The sequence below is a fragment of the Parus major genome, chromosome 7, assembly GCF_001522545.3.
Source record: "Parus major isolate Abel chromosome 7, Parus_major1.1, whole genome shotgun sequence".
NCBI lineage: Eukaryota > Metazoa > Chordata > Aves > Passeriformes > Paridae > Parus > Parus major.
Window position 1 is genome coordinate 23,163,024 of NC_031776.1, and position 23,567 is coordinate 23,186,590.

Sequence of the window (23,567 nt, forward strand, 5' to 3'; positions counted from 1 at the left end):
GCCCAGCCCTCCCCCTCCTCACTGTCCGGCCGTGTTAACCCTTACTGTTTAGGGGTATCAGGGGTGCACCCCGGCACAAGGCAAAGAATCACTGCGGTTTTAAACCTCGCCCAGGGGCAGAGGGACAGGAGAGGAGGGCAGGGCACCCTGCACACACAAAGGCCCCTTCCCGGGCCCGGGCGGGCGACAGTAGCTCGCTGGCAGGCAGCCAGCCATCCCCTGCTGCGCTCACCTATGGAGCGCACGGATGCCAGGGCTCGCAGCCCGCCCGCTGCCCGGGCACCACATGGGGGTCCACACCCACAGCACACGGCACAGCCCCTAAGGTCAGGCCCTGCTAACTCAATCTTCCCGCTTCCTCCCCAAACTCACAGCCCTGACCTCTCCCATCCAGACTCCCCGCAGCCCGGGCTGCCCTGCAACCCAACGACAACCACTTTGCTGCTTTATTTTTATTTTTTTTTCCTTAAACCGTGAGGATCTGAACTTCCCCCCCACACACACACCCCCCTCCGGTCCTCGGCTTCCCCTTCCCCCTCCTCCTCCCCTTGTCTCTCCTCATAATATTATCCTTGATCACTGCCCGGGGTTTGAAGCCCAGAAGTCAGGAGCTGCGCACCCCACCCCCACGGCCCGAGCGCGCACTGATAGGGCCCTCGCTGCTGGCACCTAGTCAAGCTGAGGTGTCATTGGGATCTCAAATTGCAGCGAGGGGCTGGCAGGCAGCCAGAGGCAGTCTATTTAAAAGACAGCCTGTTCTGCAGTATTCAGTCTCTTTAGAAACTTCTCCAGGGGAAAAGTGTTGGGAGATCTACAAAGTGGATTTTTTTTTCCTCTCTTTTTCCCTTCCCCCTGATTTTTTACCGCTCCTCTGCCGACTTTGCAACAAAACACTCCAACTTTGCAGAAAACTTTTTTTTTTTTTTTTTTACTCTTTTGGTCTTATTTTTTTTTCTTTGCAAATCTTGGAAGAGGAAAGCGGGAGAGTTGAACAGAGCCGATCGAAACACAACTTTGCTTCATACCAAGCTTCCCAGCAGCTCGCTGCGTCGGGAGAGACTTTTCCTCCTGCAGAAGAAGAGGGAGGGGAGGGGAGCTTTTGCATCCCCTCTTCCTTCTCCTGCGTTTTTTGTTTTTTTTTTTTTTTTCTTCTCCTCTTGACTGCTTTGATGCATTATTAGCAGGACACTGGTTTTCAAGGAACTTTGCTCCCTTCCCAACCTGCCTCCTCCCAGCCCTTTGGGAAGAGAGAGAGAGTGTGTGTGTGTGTGCCTGAGTGAGTGTGCGAAATTGCCGTCCCACCTCCCCAAACACCCCTGCTCCCCCACGCCTCCCCCAGCAACCTGTAGGCTCTGCAACCCCTGCAGGCTTAGCTCCCTTTCCCCCCTCCTTCCCTCCCTCCTCTTTTTTGCGCTCCCGCGGATCGCGGTGCGAATTCCCCCTTCCGAGGCGAGAAAAAGCTGAAAGGAGAAACAGGGGGGGAAAAAAACAAAAAAAAAGACAAAAAGAGGAAATCTAGACATCGCTCTCTCCCAACGCCAAAAGAAAAGCAGGAGGGTCTCGCACCCCGAGAATAACCCCCAGAGTGGGGCGCCTGGAAACAGGGGCTGCGCTTTCCTTTTTTTCCCTTTTTTTTTTTTAGTTCTTTAATTTTTTTTTAGTTTTTTTATTTTTTTATTTTTTTATTTTTTGACCCCCGAAGGGGCAAGCGGAAAGCCAGCGCCGCCCGCTCCCGGCAGCCCCCCGCGCCCCGTCCCGCAGCATCCCCGCCGCGATGCTGCTGCGGCTCCTGGTGCTGCTGGGCGCCTGCCCGGGGCTGTCGCGGTGCCTGGGCTCCTTCGTGCAGTGCGAGCCCTGCGATGCCAAGGCGCTGTCGCTCTGCCCGCCGCCGCCGCTGGGCTGCGAGCTGGTGAAGGAGCCGGGCTGCGGCTGCTGCCTCACCTGCGCCCTGCCCGCCGGGCAGCCCTGCGGCGTCTACACCGAGCGCTGCGCCCGCGGGCTGCGCTGCCTCCCGCGCCAGGGCGAGGAGAAGCCGCTGCACGCCCTGCTCCACGGCACCGCCGTCTGCCTCAGCGAGAAGAGCTACCGCGAGCAAGCCAAGGCCGGTGAGTGACCCCGATCCTCCATCCGCAGCTCTCCCGGATGCTTAACCGCCTTGCCGGCTCTTTTTCCATCTTTCCGTCTGCTTTTTCCACCCCACCGCCAGCTCCCGGCTGCGTTTTCCCTCGTTCCGGGTGCTCTTCCATGACCCTCCGCTTGCTTTTCCGTCTTTCCGGCTCCCTTTCCATCTTTCCGCTCGCTTTTCTGCTCCCTCCCACTGGCTGCTCTTCCCTGCCCTTGCCGCTGCTTTCCCATCCCGCCGGCTGCTTTTCCATCTTCCCAGGTGCTGTTCCATGCCCCCACTTGCTTTGCCGCCTTCCCGTCTACTTTTTCATCTTTCCGCCCGGTTTTCCATACTCCCCCTCCCCCCCCTGCTCCCGCCGTGTGCTTTTTCGCCTTCCCGGCTCCTCCATTCCCCTGCACCACCACCAGCTGCTTTTCCAGCTTTGTGGCTACTTTTCTGCCTTTCTGCCTGACTTTTCTCTTTCTCTCACACAATTACACACTCCGGCTGCTGTTCATCTTTCTAGCTATTTTCCCATTCTCTCTTCTCCCCACCCCCTCCACAAGCAACTTTTCCAAGCCCCCGGTTGCTTTTCCATCTTCTCTGTCTGCTTCTGCACCACCACCACCACCACTTCCCTAGCTGCTTTCACCCCCCTATTGCTTTTCCACCTTTCCAGCTACTTTCACATCTTTCTAGCTGTTCTTACACCCACACCCACAGTTGCTTTTCCATCTTTGTGGGTACTTTTCCACCCCACCTAACTGTTCTTCCATGCCCCCTGCAACTTTCTCCCATCCTTCTTTCCTTCTGTGCTCTGGTCAAACCTCCTGTTGCATCATCTCACTGCCTCCCCCTACCCTGCCTTCCATCATCACCTCTTGATTGTCCCATCTCCAGTGAAAGGGTTTTCTTTTCCCACTTTCCAGATGCACCCTTTTAGTCACAACTGCATCCCAGTCCTTCCTCAATTGCATCCTTTACATCTTTTCTGCATCCCTGTCTTCAACCCTCTTCCTGACAACTTCCTATCACCATATCCCCCACCTTGCTCTGGGGCCTGAGCTGATCTCTGCAGATTGAAGTACAGAGGAGAGCAGGGCATCTCCTTAAAACCAGCAGCCCCATTCCCAAAGTCGTCAGCCACCCCCAGGTTTGTTGCTCTGCCTCACACTTCCTCCTTGGAATCACTACAGCCTGCTCTGTCTGTCTGCCAGCTGCTGGACATCTTTGTTGGGCAATGGGCTTTAGCTCGGGGGAAATGAAGAGAGCAGGTGCATTAGAGACAGGATATTTGTTTGCAAAAAATAATGGTGGCGTGGCTAATAATGGGCAAGAACAGGTTAAAAGCAAGCATGAAGGCAAGCACAGCAGCACCAGTACAAGGCCAAGCTTTTGAAATGTTTGCACCTTGCACGTGACAAAAGCATGAAAGAAAGCACTCCTTCATTTTGACAGTCATTTCACTCCCATTTCTGGATCCTGTAGCTCATGTGAGGACAGATTCCCTATGTTCCTCCAAATACATCTGTATTTCTGCCACACTGTGAAGGGGAGGTAAGGAGGGTGTCTGTACATCTGGGGGAGCCACTTGGCAAAAAAAAACCCAAAAAACCAGAAACTCTCACTTTCTTTGGTCCATGAAACAGTCATTTCTAGCTGTTAGCAGGCGTCTGCTTATACCCTTGCAAAGGGAATCCGTTTCTCCTTTCTAGCACCTAATAAATCCTGATGCTTTTATTATTTTTCCCCTTTGCTGCTTGCAGGCAGTGGTTGCGTTGCTACGCAGCATCCTTCAGAGCAAAACCGAATTCTGTGTGTAATAACTTCCCCGTTCCCTCGAATGACATCAGATGTCCAAACTCCCTTTAATCAGCCAGAAACAGCAGAGCTGAGCTTGGTTTTCTGAAGGGCAGCTGTAAGGGATGAGGGTTGGGAGCCGATCTGCACAGGGAGCAGAGGTGAGGCTGGGAGCCACGTTCCTGCCGTGGAGCCCAGGAAGCTGGGCAGTAACCACTGTCAGCAGAGATAGGCAAAGTATCCTGGAGCTCGTCATCCTGGTGTTTATTTACTCTGCACGTGTGTGTGCGTGGCTGGGGGCAGGCAGTGTGGTCGGGAATGCAAAGCCGTGCAGCTGAAACGCAGCAGGAGAGCAGGGCCCATCCCTGCGCCTGAGCTGAGGGTGCCCCATACAGACACCTGAAAAAGCTTTGGCGCTTGGCTCCCAGCATGAATATCCTTCCGTTTCACCTGCCTCGCACTTCCCAAGGAAACTGGTCCTTCAGCAGCAGCAGGTGCTTTGTGTGAAAACTTTAGCTAGGTCCCTTGTCATTCCGCTGCTTCTGATTTTCTTGGGATGGGGAACGCCTGTTGAATGAACAAGGAAAGGGACAGGAAAGCGGTGGCAGGTTTGTCGTGCAAACCGACCCCCTGGCACTACCTGCGCTTCCAGCTTGGACTCCCCAAGTGCTGCAGGGGCCTCTTTTCAACAGGTTTTGTTCGCAGACAGCAGATGAGCCTGGATTGGAAAGGCTACTGCAAGAAGCCACAGGAGACCAGCAGGCTCCTCTTGAGATTTATGCAATTGCAAAAAATAAATAAAAAATAAATCAGGAATTCCTGAGGATGGGAGAGGGGGGAAAAAAAGTCACTTGGCATTTGACTGGTAGCGTGTGAGAACAAAGTATATTTTCATAGGCATGTTTCTAAGCAACAGGGCAAGAAAAGAAATGAAGTTTGACTTGAACTTTCTGGCCTCTGCCAGTTTGGCCAGCAGTACAGGGACCGTGCACTGGGGAAGCTGGCCTGGCTCTCCCATTTATCAATGACCAAAATTGGCCCTGAGCTGCAAACCACTGAGAAAAAATCAGCACTTGGCAAAATAAACTATGTGACAGTGGTGAGGACTAGATCAAACTGCATTTCTATCTATTTCTGCCCTTATGCTGGCCAAGATTAAAATTGCAGATGCTTTCCTCCTTATGGACAAGGTAGAAATGCATTGAGCAGCACTGCAAGAGCCAGAGTCTGGGCGGCCAGGCTTAGCTCTCCTGTTGAGCAGATATCTTGCCCCGGGGGCAAGATACTCCAGGTACCATACCTCAGTTTCCTCACATGTATGCTGGTCACAGTGGTACTGAGGAATGCTAGAGGTAATGAGCAGAATGTCCTCCTGGTATGTTCAGAGGTCTGAAATGAAAGCAAGTGAGTAGGACTTGTTTTAAGTAGATGGGTATGTAGGTACTGACAGGATGGTCCCTGTAGTCCTTCCTCCCACAACAGTCAGACACCGTCCTTTACTAAAAGCCAAACATCACGTCTACAATTGACTATTCCTGGTAAAAAAACATGAATGAGCTTCATTTATGGCACAGGCTGCAGGATTCTGGGTTTTCTCTGTTTTGTTTAGGTTTCCTTTGAAATATACCCCGTCTTTCCATTTTTCTCCCCTGTGCTCCTGCCAGACTTCCTCCTGCTGAGACAGCAAGGTCAGGCTGAGCACCAGGGAGTGGAGGGTACAGATTGGAGCCTGCTGCCCTAAAAAGGCTCATGGAAAAACAAAGGTTGTCAAATATTTCCTTCTCTCTCATTCCTGCTCTCTTTCTAGAAAGCGAGCAAGACTTGGCAAGTTTCCTCATGAAACCGTGAGCCAACGATAACCAGGAGGGGAAAGGGCGGGAGGAGGGTGTGCAGAATTAGCCCTAAGAAAACCATCTTTGCTGTGTCAGCAGAAAGGTGGAGGAGGAGGAGTGCTGCCGAGCCCAAATTTTCTGCAGCTTGTGTTTGGTGCTGTCCTTTATTGCTCCCCAACATATTTCCCCCCACCCCATTCCCCCTTCCTGTAGTCACCTGCTCTACATTTGGGGATGCTGGGTTTCGGGGGTGAGCAAAGGGAATGTGGCGAGGCAGGTGGGCAGCTCCATGCCGAGGTCCGGGGTGAGGGTTAGGGCAGGGGTCATGGGAGCAGGTCGCTCGGGATGCGCTGCCTTGTGCACATGTCACTCTGGGAGGGACCCGGCTGCTGCGAGCGGCAGGTCCATTGTGCAGAGCAGCTCCGAGCTGTCAAGGTGAAAGCTAGTATCAACAGGCCTGCAAAACCTCAGACACAAAACAGGAAAATCTCCATTTTTCTTTTGATCTGGAGTTTCAATAACAATATACTTAGAAAAAAAAAAAAAAGAAAAAAAAGCGAATGAAATATCCATCAGGTGCCAGCAAGAGAGCTGGGTTTCTGCGGTGTGTGTGTGTGTGTGTACGGGGGAGGAAGGGATGGGGTGGTTCAAACAGGAAAGGAGGGGCCTTGGCTGGAAGGATTTTTCGGCAGCCTGGTTTCTAAGGAAGGAGGGAGAATATTAAGTAGTTGATCCAAATGAAATTCCTGCCGAGTGCCAGCAGAGTTCACCGGAGAAAAGACGTGGCTCTGTGCGTGCATGAGTGATAGAGCTGGCCCCGAGCTTCCACGCGGCCCTGGACCCGCTCCAGCTCAGTGCAGGGAGCCCTCCAGAGCTTGCACCACCACAGCGGAGAGCAAGGACTGCACTCAGACAGGAGCCTCTGCAAACTTGAGGGATGCTGGAGAAGGCCATTGTGCCTCCTTGTGTCATACTTAAGCAGCAGCATCCTGAGCCCAGATGATCGTCGCTGCTTTGGCACGTCAGTGACATGAGCACAGTCATGTGCGACTGGGAACGTTTGCTTCACTGCGACGTGTCTCCTCAGGCTTGACAAAAAAAGGGGTAGGAAAGACGGGGTACCTTCTGTGTCAGCTTCAGGACATCCCGCAGTGTCTTCTGTCGCTTATCTGGCCACACGTGTCCGGGCAGGGGGGCCGAGCAGAGGCGGCAGCCGCGCACGGAGCGCGGTGCTCTGCCTCCTCCTAACGACCGCAGCCGGCAGCTCTGCTCGCAGCCGCACATGCAGGAGCAGCTGCGGGAGCTGCTACACCAGCAGCAGCAGCAGCAGCAGCAGCAGCAGCAGCGTTTCCCGAAACTCCTGATGCAAACTGAGAATCCTGGGAGCAACCTGGGAATGGTGGCGGAACCTCAGCCCCTCCGGAGCTTGCCGTGCTCCTCTCAGCTGGGTGAGCTGCTAAGAATAGTTGTAGCTCGTTTCTCTGTGCTAACTCACAGGGCAGACAGAAGTGAACATGGCACAACAAATCCTGCCCCTTCCCTTTTGTTTTTCTCTTTTAACCCAAGCACTTAGCAGTGCAAATTCAAGGCCAGACGTAAGTGGAGAACACTTTGGCTGGAACACACCTGCCCCTCGATGTGGGATGCAGAACAGCAGGATTAATATGCACGGGGAAGATAGGTGTGTGAGCATATGCACACATGTACCCGTGTTCACACGCCCACACACGCCTGCATAAACATTCAATGTGTGCAAGCACACGCACGGAGCATTCTTGTCTCTGGAGGCAGAATGGTTTCTAGGCAGTGCACACAAACCTCTCCTAGATGCAGAGGTTCTGGTCATGACTGGCACATCACATTTTGCCATGAAGATCAGATACTGGCGTACAGATCAGCCTACCCTCTCCTCCCACTGGAGGCTCAGAAATGAGATGCACCAGGTGAGCATATCTAATAATGGGAGGTGAGGAAGGAGATAGATGCAAGATCTATCCTCCTCTCAGCCAGCTGTGTGGATCCAAACTTACCCCCTGTGTTTGGAGGTGGCTTGTGTGTTCAGGCTAGACTAAGATAATATGCTGAGAGATTTCTTGAGGGCAAATTTTCCCATGTCAAACAAGCAAATTCTCCACAGTGAAGGTGTGAAGTTGTGACTTGCAAAGGAGAGCCAATCCACCTGCCAGGGCAGTGGTATCTGGTGTCGTAGGTGGAAGGAGATGGTGCCGGGGGCACTGAGGTGTCTGGGATCCTGCAAACTTCTCCATGCCCAGGCAGCAGCAGCTGGCCTCCAGGAAGATGTGAAAGAACTGAATTGGGAAAAGATGGCCCTTTGCTGAAATATGGCAGCTGAGGGCAGGAAAAACAGCCTCCAGCACTGAGCAGAAGAAGCTACAGGACCCAAAGACATGATGCATGCAGAGGCCAGAGATGATCATCTTTGGCCTGTGTGAATTCACTGGCAACCAGCCTGATAACCACTTAGTCATTTATAAGGAGTTTTTTTACAGGGAAGAAGTTGATATTATCTGTTTATCATCAGGACAGGAATAGCCAGAAAGTATGAGGAGGCTCTGCTGGTGAGAAGGAGAGGGATGTCTGCCCCCTCCCATGCTGGAATCCCCTAAGACCTGGGTCCAGAGAGTGTGAGCCTCCATACTGGGTCTCCCCAGGGCGATACATGGGGCTAAGGACATGGAGTGGGGCAGCAGTTGTGGCAGCACTCCAGGATCCTGGGGCTGCCTATTTAAGATGACTGGGCACAGTTCATGATTCATGCCTCAGGTCATCCTGGAAGGGTTCCGTCATAAGTGGTGACATGCCCCATCCCCTGACCACTCAATTCCCACAGGACACTATGTTCCTTCAGCTGTGTAGCCAAGGCAACTCTCAGCAAGATGTTGCTTTTGAGGTGACTCTTTGATGCTAGTGATATGCGGGAACCCTTCAGTGTTCATGTCAGTGCACTGCTTGAAGTTAATACCAGCAGAAGCCAGCATAATGTGTTTGCAGAAATTTGGGACTCTCGGTGATTTGATGTGAGCAAATTTGCTCTCAAGGAATCATGTTTTGGTAAGTCTTCTGTCTATGATGTTTCCAGGACAAGTGTGAGAGAGAGACTCTGGTCAACAGATTAAATTTTGAGGAGGCATGTTAAATTTATGCGTGTGAAGTCAGTAGGCATTTCTTCTGTGCGTGTGGAGCAGGCCTTGCTCTCACTATTGCTCTTACTCTCCAGACCCCTCTGACATTGACATAATTTTTCATTGCAACTCTACCCCGGTGGTGCTGTCTCTTCCATGCAGAATGTGGGAATGGGGGGTCGATATCTCCCGCAGCAAACTGGCACACTGTTCCCTGTGAGCCTGGCAGGCCTTGATCCTGCAGGATGCTGGGCACCTTTCCTCCAGAGCCAGACAAGCAAATGCTTTCAGGCACCTCTCCTCTCAGTGGGAACCAGCTGCCTCAGTCCTCGAAGGACTGTGGGGCTAAAGCAAAGGCTGTTGGCTCTGGTAGAGTTGGAGAGCTCTTTGCAGCTTTGAGCCTCGAGGGCTGTTGTTGCTGTTTGGTTTGTTTGCTTGTTGGATGGACACAGCTGGCTTGATGATGGAGATAATTGTTATGTTGATGAAGATGACTTGTCTGGTTGCTATTTAAGGGCAAGTAAGTAATTCTAACAGATACTTAGGGAAATCATTGCCTGGCTAAACAGAAGAAGGAATGTTTCTTAAAGGTAACTAACTTTGGGGGCAAAGTTGGCCAATCTTGATAATTCTTTTTTGTAGGTAAACAGTAGAAATACTTTATTTTTTCTAATACAGATGGGATTCATCAGAGGACAGCAAAATCAACAGAGCCATTTATTATTCATGCTTAAGAAATCAGATGTTATGTGTTAGACTAATGATGAAAATCTGTAATTAAATAAGCCAGTGAAAACTATGGAACCTGGCTTTCACTTACTAATTTAAAGGAGATGCTGGAAAAGAAGAAAAGTTTTACCAGGGAAGAATTGCATGTCTTACATCTGCCCAGCAGTCAATTATGCTGCTGCCACAGTTACATATATGTCTTAAGATATTTTATATAAATAGAAAGTGACATATAGTCGTTGTTTGTATTTGTGCATCCTTCTTTCCTGATGAAATAGTAGATGTGGGTGAAATTTTACTGCATCATTTCATAACCATTTCAGTAGCCAGTTCCTTGGTTTTGTAAAAGCAGCAGTGGCCTGAGGTTGCAGGAGAAACAAAAAAGTGCAACAGGGTTTTAGCATTCCAAAAAGGCTCCAGACCTGTGGCAAGGAGTCATCAGTTATCTTTTCATGGAATTTCAGATCCCAAAATGGAGGTCTATACCTTTTTGTCTGTCAAGAGACCCATGGGGATTTTTAAACATTCAGAAGCATCTTTGCATTGTGTTGGACCAAAATAAATTGCTAATGTATGCAGTGGTACAGGGTGGAAAACGGTTAGGAGGGGCGAGAGTCATCCATTAGGATCAAGCTTGAGAAAATTTCTCTGTATCAATATTGTCCAAGTGTGAATGTCAGGTTTCTGGTACTTTTTTGTGGTACTACTTAGGTGGACTGAGAGACTACATAACATCCGGCTGGGCCTGCCGCAGACACAAGGTTTATGAGAGAAGGAGCCATTAAGAAGGGAGTCCTGAGGGCAGAAGTTGGAAATTTCATCCCTCAGAGGTGGTAATAGTCAGGATGGACAGCACATGTGATGATGATGTGTCATCTGGTGCTGACACAGGGATGAGCAATGGATGTTCTTAAACAGCTTTTCCATCTGGTTTAAGGCAAAACTGTGAAAGTGAGGCTGAAGGCCTAGAAGTTAATCCAGGCTAGACTGGAGTTTGCAATCACAGCTGCACACCTGAAATACTTTTGGTGTTGCAACAGTTCTTGTCCAACACCTGACTGAGGTGCATCTCCACCTTGATGGGCCTTTTCCTCTCCCTTTGTGGTGAGCAAGTGGTTTGGCTTTCTTGGCCCTTCCAGTTCCTGACTGCTGTTGAAGTCAACAGAGACCCTCCATAACTATCTGTGGGGACAGATCGTGGAATGGAGACCACCAGCTTCTGATGGGAGCAGTGTCTCCTGGATTCAGTTCCAGTAGGACACTTGTTAAAACTTCTGCTCAACATGAAAAAAAAAAAGAGATCCAAAACCCTGTCTAAAAGGCAAAAGCTACCTTCACCTGTAAATAGGCCTGAGAGCTTAGATAACCTGTAGTGACTGCATTTTTGGTAGGACAGCCTTTTCTCAGGATTCTATCCTTTAATACAGGATTTTCCTTTTAATTTCATACTGTTCCTAAGGTAAAAAGCTACAATATCCACACTGACATCCCAGCTCTTGATAGCCACCAGCAGCACTCTTTTGGTTTTGGGTCATCTTCTAAGGCCTTCTTAGCACCTGACTCTACTATGATTTGCACTACTTGGGTTTCAGAAACCAAAATAGCATCAACATCCTGGCAGCACCTGGTTTTAAGTCCTGGTTTCTTGATGCTTCATGTATATTGATACCACTCTTCACCTGAGTTTTAAAGACAAGCCCCACAAAGTCCACAAAGGCAAATTACTTACTACATCTCCCTAGTTACACTTCCTCCTCTGCTGATGTTGAGCTGCCTGCATCCAGAAAGTCCCCCTGCCTGCTTCTTTTTCATGCAATAACGGCATTTGATGGACACTTTTAGGGTTCCAACCCATCACACTTCCTTCATTTCTGCAGGCACAGGAAGATTTTTTCCAAGTCATCTCTGGTGGCCAGATGATCAAAAAACCTTTTGTTTTCATTCAGAAAACCTTAAAGCATGTGTATTCTTATATTTTTATCACAAATAAGCCCCATGGAAAAACTGCTGGTAAACAATTCAGTGATGCCTTTCAGGAGCTAATCCAGATTTTCCTCACCCTTACTGTCAGTTAGGCAGACTGACATACAGTTTTCTCTGAGTTTTCCTTTTTTAATTTTTTCTGCTTTTGGTTTCTTGGCAGCTTGATATGGGTTTTGCCTCCTGTATTGCAACCAATGAAATCTGCCACTAGGGTGGATTTATTGGAAAAGATGCAAGACTTAAGAAAAGCTGAATTACTTCATCCTTTCCAGGAAGGAAGAATATGTCTTGGTCACTCTAATATTCAAAGATGATTTATATAGATTTCTGTGGGTCATAATTCAGCTCTCAGCTTCTTCTGCAGTTTCAGCATATGGAATGGGGAACATCTGCAGTCTCCAGATGATGTGAAGGAAATATGTTTTATCTCCCTATCATCAGCGCATCAGCAACAGGAGCTTCTTGATATAAATCTAGTCTTGCAATACTTCCTTCCCCTCCACTCGGAAGATAACTTTGTTCAGGAAATGTCAGGCTGATATATGCAGCCATCTAGCAACAGAGTTCCTGCAGTTTTGCAAGATGGTGCACATCAGCATCATTTAATTGAAATGGATGGACGTTTGCTGATCATCTTACCAGAGGGTGAAACTCTGGGAAGTTTCCCAGTTCTTTTAGTGGTTAGACATTTTGGGTTCTGTCTTGGACAGAATCATTGTCATGAGAATCCAGAGGCTATGCTGCCTGTTGACTGTCACCTGGTCTTGGTGTGTCTTGTATGTGCATTGCAAACTCCCATACCTGCATGGAGAACTGATTGTAAACAGATTTGGGAGGTGCTTGGAAAGAGACAAAGACAACACCTCCTGTTCAGCCACAGTTTTTATTTTTACATCTCAATGCAGCACCAGTCTAGCCCACCAGCTGGTGCCCAAGCTTGGCTCTTCCAGCACAGCATGGGTGCTTGGAGACTGCTGAACTAACAGCTAGCAGTGTGTAGGGAAGGAGCTCCTATTATGAAGCTCCCCATATCCAAACCTGCTTTTCTCCTTGCTCTACAGAGTTGCTCTGCAGTAAGGATGGGCAACTCAGGAAAGTACCATCTGGCACTTAGCAACACAGATCCTTCCTTAGGCTTCCAGTTCCCATAGCTGTACTGCTCCCACCTCCATAGCATTTGCTGGCACTGCAAAGTCGTGCTGACCCAGAGATTGACTCCTGCAGATAGGTCCTGCACTTCCAGACCAAAACATGAGCTTGTTCCCTTGAGAGCTCCTTTCCCACATGCTGAGCTGCATTTCTCCCCCATCCAGCTCTGTATGAGGACACAGAGGTCATCAGGATGATGATCTCCCTTTCCCATGAATCCTGTGTGAACCTGGGGGCAGCACAAGCACCTGATAATCATGCTCTGCAGGTGAGCCCTGGCTGATACAGCAGAATCTGCATCTGCAGATTTCTGCTGAGGAGACATTAATCACCAGAGAAAGAGCTGGTCTCCCAGGCTAGTTCAGCAGAGCCCAAATAATAATTTAAAAATAGAAATTAAAAAAAAAAGCCACATAATAGCACATCCCTCTGCCATCAGTGCCTGTTCTCTGAGGCCCTTCAGGTATTCCTGAGCTGTTCCCAAGCATCCTCCTGGGTCTTAGCTTAATAAAATGGAGATATGTCCTAGCCTTCCAAGCCAACTCTGGATGCTTTTCCATCTCTTTTCTGAGCTTGGCCTTACTGATCCATATCCCTCCCTTAAAAGGTGTCTCAGTGGAACAAGGGAGTGAGGTCTCACCAACTTCCAGCATGTTGTCACAGGGGTGTGAGATACTGGAATACCCTGGAGCCCCTCTTCCAAAAGCTTGTGTAGCTTTTGAGCCATGGACTGATGGGATTCTGATCATCTGCCTTTGATAGGTGAGTGGGTGTGGTGGAGCAGAGTGGGTAATTTTGAGAGCACTTCACAGTGCTTTGACTAGTGAAGACTTCCTTCCATACTCTGAAAATCACAAAAGCTTTTTGCTGCCTTCGGCAGCTGTTGAGGTTCCTAATCCCAAGGAAGGAAATAAATAGGGTCTGTGTTTTCTTACTACTGCTTCTGTGTCTGCAAAACAGCTTGGCCCATGGGAACTACATCACAGGCTGCAAGGGGACCAAGACTGCAGAGGTGGTGGGAGTTACATTTCTTAACTTCAGACCTTTGGAGGCCTAAATGTGATCATTGAAGTAACAGGAGGGGAGACTGGACCTTCGTTCCACCCTAAAATCATCACCCAAGCCAAATGATGGGGCTAGTCACAATTTGGAGGGTGCAGCATCTCTGCAATGACTTACACATGGAGCTTGGCCATCCAGAACACTTCAGTGTTAGCATTTGGGTGTTATGTGACATAGATTTGTTTCAAGTGTCTGTTGCACGTTGCTGAGACTTGTGGGAGGTGGTGTGGCAGTCCCAGCAGGGCTGCTGTTATTCTCTTCTTGGTGTGTGGTGTCTCCTCTGAGCCTCTCATCACCTGCAAGCATTACCAGCATGCTCCCTTACCAGTCCCTACCAGATAGACTGCACTGGCCTGATGCCAAGACCCCACCAAAGCACAAAAGTTCATTCAAAGTCCAAGGCACATTGCAGCTGGCTCTCCGGCAGACAACACCCTGGGCTAGTGGAGGGACTGGCTGGAGCCTCCGTCCTCAGCCCTGGCTGCTCCACCTCCAGTGGGTGCCAGATGGCCTCGGGCTGGGCGGCTGCCTGAGCTCACTGCCTGACCTCACCAGGGCGGTGGTCTCAGCAGTGACCCCAGCCCAGGCACAGCGCCTGGGCCGCTCCACTGACCACCCCAGCAGAGATGGGGGCCGGTCACCACTGCGCTGGGGGCTGTGCCTAGGACAGGAATGTAAGTGAGCTGTTCTTCATTAAGCGGGTGAAAGCTCCTGGGCTTCTGCCTGAGCTGAGTCTGGTGGCCTCCGGGGAGCTCAGGAATGCTTTTGCTCAGTTGTACTCTCTAGCTGCCAAAGGGTGCGAGATGAGATGACTCTCCTCTCTTTGCATCCCTTCCCTGCCTGCATTATCCCTTCCCTGCCTGCATCTTGAGCATGCAAACACAGTAGCTGTCTCTGTGTGCTGACAAGGAGGGAGGAATTTTTATTTTTCCATCATGGCCACAGGTGCAAGTCCAGGTCAGGGAGGAATTTGCTTGTCCATACCAGGAAGTTTTGGTGTAGGTCTCCTCCTCTAGAGTGGCAACAAATGGGAAGGGCAGCTGGGGAAAATACTCAGCCAGGTACGTAAGAACGGGATTCCTGCTTAAGCCCCATATGCAATGGCCACCTCTGAACAGAGATGGCTGAGTTTGGGGCAGAGGACTGGGCAAATTCTCAGTGTCCATGAGTGACATTTGTGTTGTTCCTGTGCTAGAGGTTTAACTGAGATCCCCACTAAATCTTTCTCCAACACCTTCCTGCTTAAGTAGTGTATAATGTTAGTGCCTATGCTGTAAATAATAATGATCATGATAATAATCAAGAGGCCTGTTTATCAGGGTTGTGCTGTGGTTGTGCATGTACTTTTTAGGTGCATGTGGCTTTTGGTGTTGGTGTTGAACAGGACAGCAAGTCCTCTAGCAGTGGGCTGTGGCTGTAACAAGCACGGTTCATTAGGAGCAGCGGTCAATAGATCCTTTCTGCCAGAAACCAGTGGAAATGTGTTACAAAAATTCGAGCCTCCCAGCCATTTGGAAAAAGTTTCATGCTTCACTCTGTAATGTCAGCAGGCAGGGATGCAGTGTTCCCACACACTCCACTCCCCCTTGTAAGTGCACCCACCACCATATAGGGACCTCCCCATGGGTCCAAAGCATCTGGAGCCCAGGAGCACTAGGCTGGGTTTTGATGCAGGGCAGGATGATGTGTAGTCAGCTCTGAATGTTTCCTCTTAAGGACAGCAGATAGCCAACAGGAGCAAATTGTGGTTTTCCAGAAACAGTGTCTGGTATTTTGCTACTCCCTTTCCCTTCTGCAGGGAATGGCTGGAAATGGTTCCTGTTAGGGAGCTTCCTCTGGCTAGCCTGGAGTGGGGAGAAGACATTATGCCTCAGCACAGGGCATAGGACAGCCCATGCTCTGCTGTGGGTATTTTTTGCCTCCCAGGGCTTATGGATTAAGACATCAACAGTACAGTCCTTTTGGCCTGGCCTGGGTCAAGAGGCTTTCCATATGCTTGCCCCTCTTTCCCTGAGAAACAGTGGATCAGGCTAGACAGGAAGCCATGGGGTGGCTCTGAGTTGAGCTCAGTCTCCTGCCTTGGCTGTAGGGTCAACATCCCTTTGAAGTGGCTACAGCCCATGTGCCACCTTCAAGCTAGCCAGGCATCCTCAGCTTGACTAGCAGTATCATTCTTTTGTGTCATTTCTCTGTGCCAGTAAGCTTGGGACCTGTACTGGGAGGTGATCCTCTCCTGAGTTGTGAGGAGAAGGAATAGAGCTGTGCAAGTCACCCACCTCCTGCTTCCCACTGTCCCTCATCTAGGGAGACCATGAGTAGGGCCTTCCTGCCCATGCCCTAAGCCCACAGGGATGCAGCGTGCTTTGCTCATGCCTTGTGCCCCTAGAGAGGCAGCTCTGCCTCTGCAGGTGGCCACCAGGCATGTGGGAGTAAGTGGGAAGGGGCTGTGTGGCAGGCCAGAACCTGACTGTGAGGGAGGAGGAACTCCAGCCTGAACTCCTTCCAGAGTCTTCAACACAAGTAGGGCTTATTTGGGGAAACACAGCATTGCTCCTTGCCAGCATCTCCTCAGTCAGGGAGGCCAGCAGTGCCAAATGCTGCCTGCCATGAGCCAGCCTGAGGTTATGAGAGGTTAATGAATGAGCTGGTGGGTGAGAATGGGAAGGAAGGTGCAGGAGCTCGGGAGATGCTGATGTGAGTGTCTGGTCTGGTGGCAGTGGGCAGCTGCAGGTTGAGGTGGATGGGCCAGCCAGGAAGAGAAGGGAATAGCTGCATGAGTGCTGCATGCCCCAGCTCTGGCTTACATTCTCCTCTTGGCACTGGGAAGGCCCCTTACCAGCTGCCCAGAGCTTGTCAAGAGTTTCTGTCAGAGACCTCTGCCCTTCAGTTTGTCAAAATTGGCTTGTTAGAAGAGGTTGCATCAGCCTTGTTGTTGAAGGAAACTTGGCTATAAAAAACCTAAGAGGATAGAGGAAAGTGATCCCTTCAAGGCAGCCATGGAGTTATCACTGGGATATCAAGACCCAAATAAGATACCATTGCTGAGTCACAGATGAAGGAGTCCCATCACTTCTATCCTTTGTTGTATGACATCCCAAGCATATGTTCCTGCTTGAGGGGGAACGCATGAATGCCAGGGGGACTAAAGGGGGTCAGTTCCAGGTGCTTTTTCAGCCATGCAGAAAGTACTGGACTCGGGTTGGGATCTGGGCAGCTTTTAGTGCACATCAGTTGTCTGCAAGAGCACAGGCTCCCATCTATCCTTGCTGAAAGGGCTCTCCACATTAGTCCCCAGGTCACTCTGGCTTGCTGGTAGCTTACAGGGAGAAGAGGGATAAGGCGCTAGCAAAAGGGTAAAGGTGCTGAGAATGTGAACAGTCTAAGCTGCTGCAAACACCCATTGCATGGTGAGTCTTGGGGACTGGACACCTTGTACTGTTTTTCTGACTGAATCCTCACTGCCTTGTATCCTTTATTTGTTACTTGTTTTTATTAGGATTGCGCTAAGAAGCTGTTCCTCACTTATTTGTTAATGCAGAGGTAATGAGCTGTGCCCCTCCTGTGTTACTGGGGGGTTGCCAGCACCGATGTGAAACTTCCCTCCCCTTATTACTCTGTGGCTGCCCAGGGAGATACTCTGGCAGCACCTTATCCAGCCCTGGAGATGGGTGCCAGAAGGAATTCCTGGGACAGAACACAGCGTGTTTCATGGCCACAAGAGCAGCGTAGTCACTGCAGATGTCTCTGTTCTTCTTTCGGACCTTGAGTTTCCAGAATATCTTTTGAGGCAAAGGATGCATTTCAACTGCACTTCATATTGTTTCATTCTCTGGGAAGTAATTCCCAGCTTACTCAATTTCTTCTCTATCCCCTGTCTGTCATCCTCTTAGAGTAGAGGAGCTCTGATCTGTGCAAGCAGTTGAGTCTTCCAGCAAGGAATAAAACCCCAAGTATATGAGCATCAATGGGGCAAAAATGATCCTGTCCTGGGGAGCCACATGAGTCGTGAGGATGGTGCAGGGGGTTGTTTATGTTGCTCTTGGCAGTTAGGATGGTGTAGAGCTTAGGATACTGATCCAGTGCTGTTTTTCTGGAAACAGAAAAAGCAGAGGGCCACTTTAATAAATAAGTGGCCATGGGGAACTTTAAATTTTTTGCTGGGAGAGTGCAAGGTCACTTTTGGTTGGCCTGGGCATCCAGTGACCAGCCTATCTGCTCAGTCACCTCCAAAACCCCCCAACTGAGGTGTGTGACAGTCTGGCACTACCATCTGCCACTGAGCATCTTGTCTGTCTCCCCTGCTGGGCATCCTCAGGCATCCCTGGGCAGCAGTGGCATCATCTTCACCTTTCTCCCTCCTGGTGCTGCATCTGGGCTCCAGGAAGCAGCTGGTGTACAGAAAGAATCCTGTTTGCCTTGTTGGGGGCGTATATCTGCTTTTATTTTAATCCTGAGCCTTTTTCCCTTCTGTAGGAGGGGATGAGCTGGGTTCACTGGCATAGAAATTGGAAAAGATGCTGTTCAGGAACAGATTTCAGCTACTCTGATGCTTTCCTTCTGCTGCAGTGAGTTTCCTCATGGTCACTTGCTGGTCCCAGCACAGACTTGTCATCAGTGCCGGATGGCTGGAGACCCAGGGGTTAGGAGACTGGAAACCTCAGGAGCTTTAAACTGTATTCATATTTAGTCGAGAAATAACCCTTTTTCATTCTGGTGGTTGTACTAAATGTCACAAGTCATCTAAGTTTAGACTGTTACCACCTTGCACCTATATATAACTGCTCAGGGCTCCTGACTTCATCCTGCCATCCAGCAGAGGTCATTCTGGGAGGTCTGCAGGAAATGGGTACCCTAAGATGGACAGAACCTAAACATGGTCCCCATTTGCTGTCAGTACCATCAGTGGCAGGTAGGCAGCATTACTTGGCAGTGTTACCCTTGGCTTTGCTGGCTGCTTGGTGTGTGCCAGCAGAGGGGAGCTGGTTTGATCCTATGAGTGGGGCTGCAAGCTGAGGACTCCAAAGATCCCAGCACTTGTCAGACACAACTTTGGTATCACTGCTGAAGTGCCTGCCCAGCCACATGGTGGTTGTGCTGTGTGATTTACCTTGGCTTTGAAATTGTCTCATTTTCAAGCATTCCTGGCTTGTGTTCTCAAGGCAGGATTAAGTATGAATTCGTCACTTAATCCTCTCAACATGCATAGAACAGGGGCTTCTCTGCCTCATTTATGTGTCATCTGGCCCTTCCTGGAGATAGGATTACCCTCACACTGGTCTTTTTCCACAAAAACAATGATGGCCTTTGTATGTAGAAGTGCATCCTAGACCTCTGACTCCTCCATGCTCTCTAGACACCTTCCTGTCCCGAGCTCGGAGGTCACAAAAATACCTTGTGAAGTCCCACACAGTGGGATAAAACCAGGGATGTAGGCAGTAGCTGGGAAAGGGATTCCTTTGGTTATTTGTTTCATCCTGCCTGGTGCAAAGATCTCCTCTGGGGTTGGGTAAGAGGCTCTCTGTGCAAAAGCAAGCCCCACTCATCTCATGGAGACATGACAGTTTGGTACCCCTTCCCTTGCAGAACGGGAGTCCCGGGAGCATGAGGAGCCAACCACATCGGAGATGACGGAGGAGACCTACCCGCCAAAGGCCTACCGGCCCAAGCACGGGCGCCTCTCTGAGCTCAAGGCTGAAGCCCTGAAGAAGGACCGCCGGAAGAAGTTGACCCTTGCCAAGTTCGTGGGCATGGCTGAGAACACGGCTCACCCTCGTGTGGTCATTCCCGAGCTCCGGCAGGAGTTTGAGCTGGTGGGTGCCTTCACCTTCGCTCCATGAGGCTCCCATGGGAAGGTGACTGTGGGAGGGCTTTTACTGCTGGGTAATGGGTACTAATAGGGCGGGACCTGGGGGCTTTTGCAGCTGGAAGGCTCTGTCAGGTGTTCCCCTTCTCACATTTGATCTCCCTCTGTGCAGGGCCCGTGCCGCAGGCACATGGAGGCATCCCTGCAGGAGCTGAAGAGCAGCCAGCGGATGGTCCCCCGTGCTGTCCACCTCCCCAACTGTGACCGCAAGGGCTTCTACAAGAGGAAGCAGGTAGGATGCTCCCCATCCAGGAAGGCTTTTCTTCTGCTGCCCCAAGTGGGAAGGATGGAGGTTTTTCCTTTGCTGGGTCAGATGAGGTGCTGCTGCAAGCATCTCCAGATACATTTGGTGGTGGGTGGCCTTGCTGAGGGCTCCCAGTGCCCTGTGGCTTGAAGCAAGCACCCTGATGGAGCTGGTGAGGGAGGGGAAAAGGTCAGAGAACCCTGGGCAAGGGTAGAAGCAAAGCAGGGAGAGGGACATGCTGAAAACAGCAGGAGCTAGATCCTACCGTTGGGGATTGCATCCCTGGTGTGAAAGGGGTGAGGCCTGATCCCCAGGGAGGGACCACAGCGTCTGGTGGCCAGCTACTGATCTCTGCCCTTGGGTGTCTCCCCAGTGCAAGCCCTCCCGGGGCCGGAAGCGTGGGTTGTGTTGGTGTGTGGACAAGTATGGCATGAAGCTGCCGGGGACTGACTTCCTGAGCGGAGACCTGCAGTGCCACGCGTTCGACAGCAGCAATGTGGAGTGAAGCCGCATCCCCTCCCTCCACCCCATCACTATCTACCCAGACTCCCTTCCGCCCTCCCCTCTGCACCTCCCCACGCCCCGGGACTCCGATTCCTTTCATCTCATGTAAGACGAAAAAAGAAAGGAAAAGAAAAAAAGAGGAAAGGAAGGAAAATTAAAAAAAAGAAACAGAAAGGAAAAGAAAGAAAGGAGAGAAGTAAGGAAAGGAAAAGTAAAAAGAGAGAAAAGAAAAAAGAGAAAAAGAAAAGAGAAAAAAAGAGAAGAAAAGAGAAAAGAAGAGAAAAGGAAAAAAAGAGAAGAGAGAAAAATAAACGCTGAAGAAACTGAGGACTCGGAATCTACAACAGCCTTTTGACAACAAGGACTCAGCAAGGAAAGGATAGAGCCAGAGACAAATCAGCCATGGCCGCTCTGCCGTCCTGCACCTCTCCCCAACGCTGCCTACACCCCTCTGCCACAAGCAGAGGTCACCCTGATGCAGGAAGCTCTCCAAGTTGGTGATTTTCCAGTATGGGTTTTGGGCAGGTTCATTTTTATTTTTATATTTTTTTTTGTGTTAGCTAGTTGATTTCTGAAGGGTCTTGAGAGAAAATCTTGTGGCCACAAGCATTCCCCTTGCAGTCCTCCAGTGTGTCCTCCCCATGTTGCTGGGACTCACTTGAGCTGATTGCCATCTCAAATGACTGTCCTCAATCCAGGCAGATTTCAGCAAGGGAGGAGACGTGGGACTGTTTGCTTTGTGTCTGGAGATAAGATGGGGAGGGAAACACAGAAATACCCCCAGAGAGTATCTGTGGACTTCAGAAAAAGTCATCACAAAAGGAAATACAGTATTCCCTGTCCAGTTCATCTTGAAGGTCAGAAGTTTTCTTGGACAAACAGGATTCTGTTTGTGTGAAAGTGCTCATCACCTGCATGCACGTGTGTGTGCATTGATGTGGCTTTCCCTCCTTGCAGCACTTCACCTTGAAATCTGGAGGTTTCAATGTAATATGCAATTGGGGGATATGCTGCCCCTCACAAAAACCAATAACCTGCTGGATTTAGCACAGAAGCAGAGTTACGGAGGAGCATCGGTGCCTGTGGAATCAGGGCTCATCAACACTGAGGACTGCATCATTGTTCAGACTGAAGTATCCCTACACGGGGACAGGGGAATCAGGGCCAAAACTCTTCACCACCCTTTGCCACCACAAAGACGACCAACTATGGAGATTTGTTTTTTTGGTTTTTTTTCTTTTTTTTTTCACAGCAAAAAATGTGGTTTGCTCCAGGGGAAAAAAACCCCAAACCTCCACTTGTTTTATCGTGGTTTTTTGTTAAGGCTGGTTTACAGCTTTCCCCGTGGGTAGGGAAACACCAGTCTCCATCCTTTTGCATTGAGGATACTGCTCATGTTGCCACGGCTGATTCCCACCACACTGCAGTAAGTTCCTGTGATGGGCCCTTGCCTTCATCCTGGGACCCAGCTCCTTGTTGAGTGACAGCAACCACCGCACCACAGAGACCCACTGCCTTGGGCATGCTGGGACAGCCCTCGGCTGCCTTCCTGACTCATTTGTTGTTTTCAACGTTTGCATTTGATTTTGGGACTCTTGCCTCTTGTTTATCCATGACAAGGGTCTCCACGATTTTGGTGCTGGGAGGAGATCCTGCAGCGAACGGAAGGAAGGAAAGGGAACTGTGGGGTCTGGGTGCTATGGTGGGGAAACACCCGTTGGGAACCACATCCTACTGCCACAGCTGGAGCTAGCAGCCAGCACTGGCCAAAGGACACAGCTGATCTCAGGTGGAAGGTTCCTGAACTCCCAAATCCTTTTGAGCTTCCTGGACCTGGGCAGAGAAAAATGGAGGTCCACAGCACCACTGGGGCCCCACCAGAGGGGATGGGACAAGGGGGATTCAACACTAAGGGGTTCTGATGAAGGCTTCTTGCCATCACAGGTTGGGAGCCTTCATAGCCTCCCATAAGATGACATTACTCCCTTAAGCCCTGTGGGCCCCCCACCAGGACGTTATCCTGATGGAGGGCAGGACTGGACACCTGCAGTTATTTCCCTCCAAGTGACAGCTGGGGACAAGTTTTGCCTATGGACGTCCATGGAGACCCAGCAGAACACATTTCAGCCTGGGGACAAAGCACCTTCCCATGCTTTGGAAGGAAGTGTGCCACCAAATGTAGATCTGCCCCCAAAAAAGCCTGTTGGAGTGGGGTAACTGTGTTGTTGGAGGGGAGCATGGTGGGGGCTGAGAGAGGGACCCTGGCTCTGCAGAGCTGATGGAGCAGGGTTGGTTTAACCAGAGTGGTGGGTTAATGCTGGGATGCAAGTCGAGTGAAGAATGGGGTGAAGACAGCAGGAGAAAGAAGAGCTTGTGCTAACCCCAAGGGCCATTGGACACCATTGTTGACACTGTCCTCTTGCTGATCCCTGTGCAAAACCTCCTGACTGTCATAGGCCAGTACCACCTTTCCCAGGACCCTTCCTTCCTTCTCTCTTCCCCTTCCTTGCTTTGTTTTGTTTTGTTTTGTTTTTGTTTTGTTGTTTGATTTCCCAAAACTTGAAAGCCTTTGGCTGCAGAGAAAGGAGACATGCCTATGGGGTGGGATGGGAGAAGGCAGAGGGCAGCAGATCCCTAGAGACCTTGCCTTTTGGGGAGGATACTTTTGCAGGGTGAGGGTTAGCTCACAGGGCCCCCGTGGTGGTGTCTCAATGAAGCCACCACAGACACTGGGAAGGGGACACAGGGCAATGCTCCGTCCTTTCCCTACAAAGCAAGTCTACATGGCTCTGGGAGCCCAGAGTACCAAAATCCATCCCACATAGCCTCCCTCACACCTGCATACCCCATACTGGGATGACATTGCCTGTCCTGTCCCCATGAACCTTGGGGAGGAGGATGATGGACATTTGGGTTGCACCGCCCTCACCCCCCAGATCACCTTCCCAGGATGGGGCACCAAGTGACACCCCCCCTTCCCCCCCAAGTTGCCCACTCCCTTAAGGATACCTGGCAGGACGAGGCTGTTTACAGGCTGCACTAATATTTAGGACCGGGGTTGGAGCCTGGGTTGTGCTGGGAATGAGAGTGACTTTAGGAGGGCTTGGTCACCCTCGGGGTTGGCAGTGATGAGGTGCTCCCATTCTCAGCACCC

General features: G+C 50.5%; 1 protein-coding gene across 1 annotated transcript; it reads left to right on the forward strand.

The window, feature by feature from the left end:
* The first annotated feature begins 757 nt into the window (after window positions 1-757).
* On the forward strand, window positions 758-20,589 carry IGFBP5 (insulin like growth factor binding protein 5). The gene is made up of 4 exons (XM_015635476.3): window positions 758-2,105; window positions 19,386-19,612; window positions 19,778-19,897; window positions 20,283-20,589. The coding sequence occupies exons 1-4, from the start codon at window positions 1,775-1,777 to the stop codon at window positions 20,412-20,414; spliced, it is 810 nt and encodes a 269-aa protein (XP_015490962.1). The 5' UTR covers window positions 758-1,774; the 3' UTR covers window positions 20,415-20,589.
* Window positions 20,590-23,567: the final 2,978 nt, after the last annotated feature.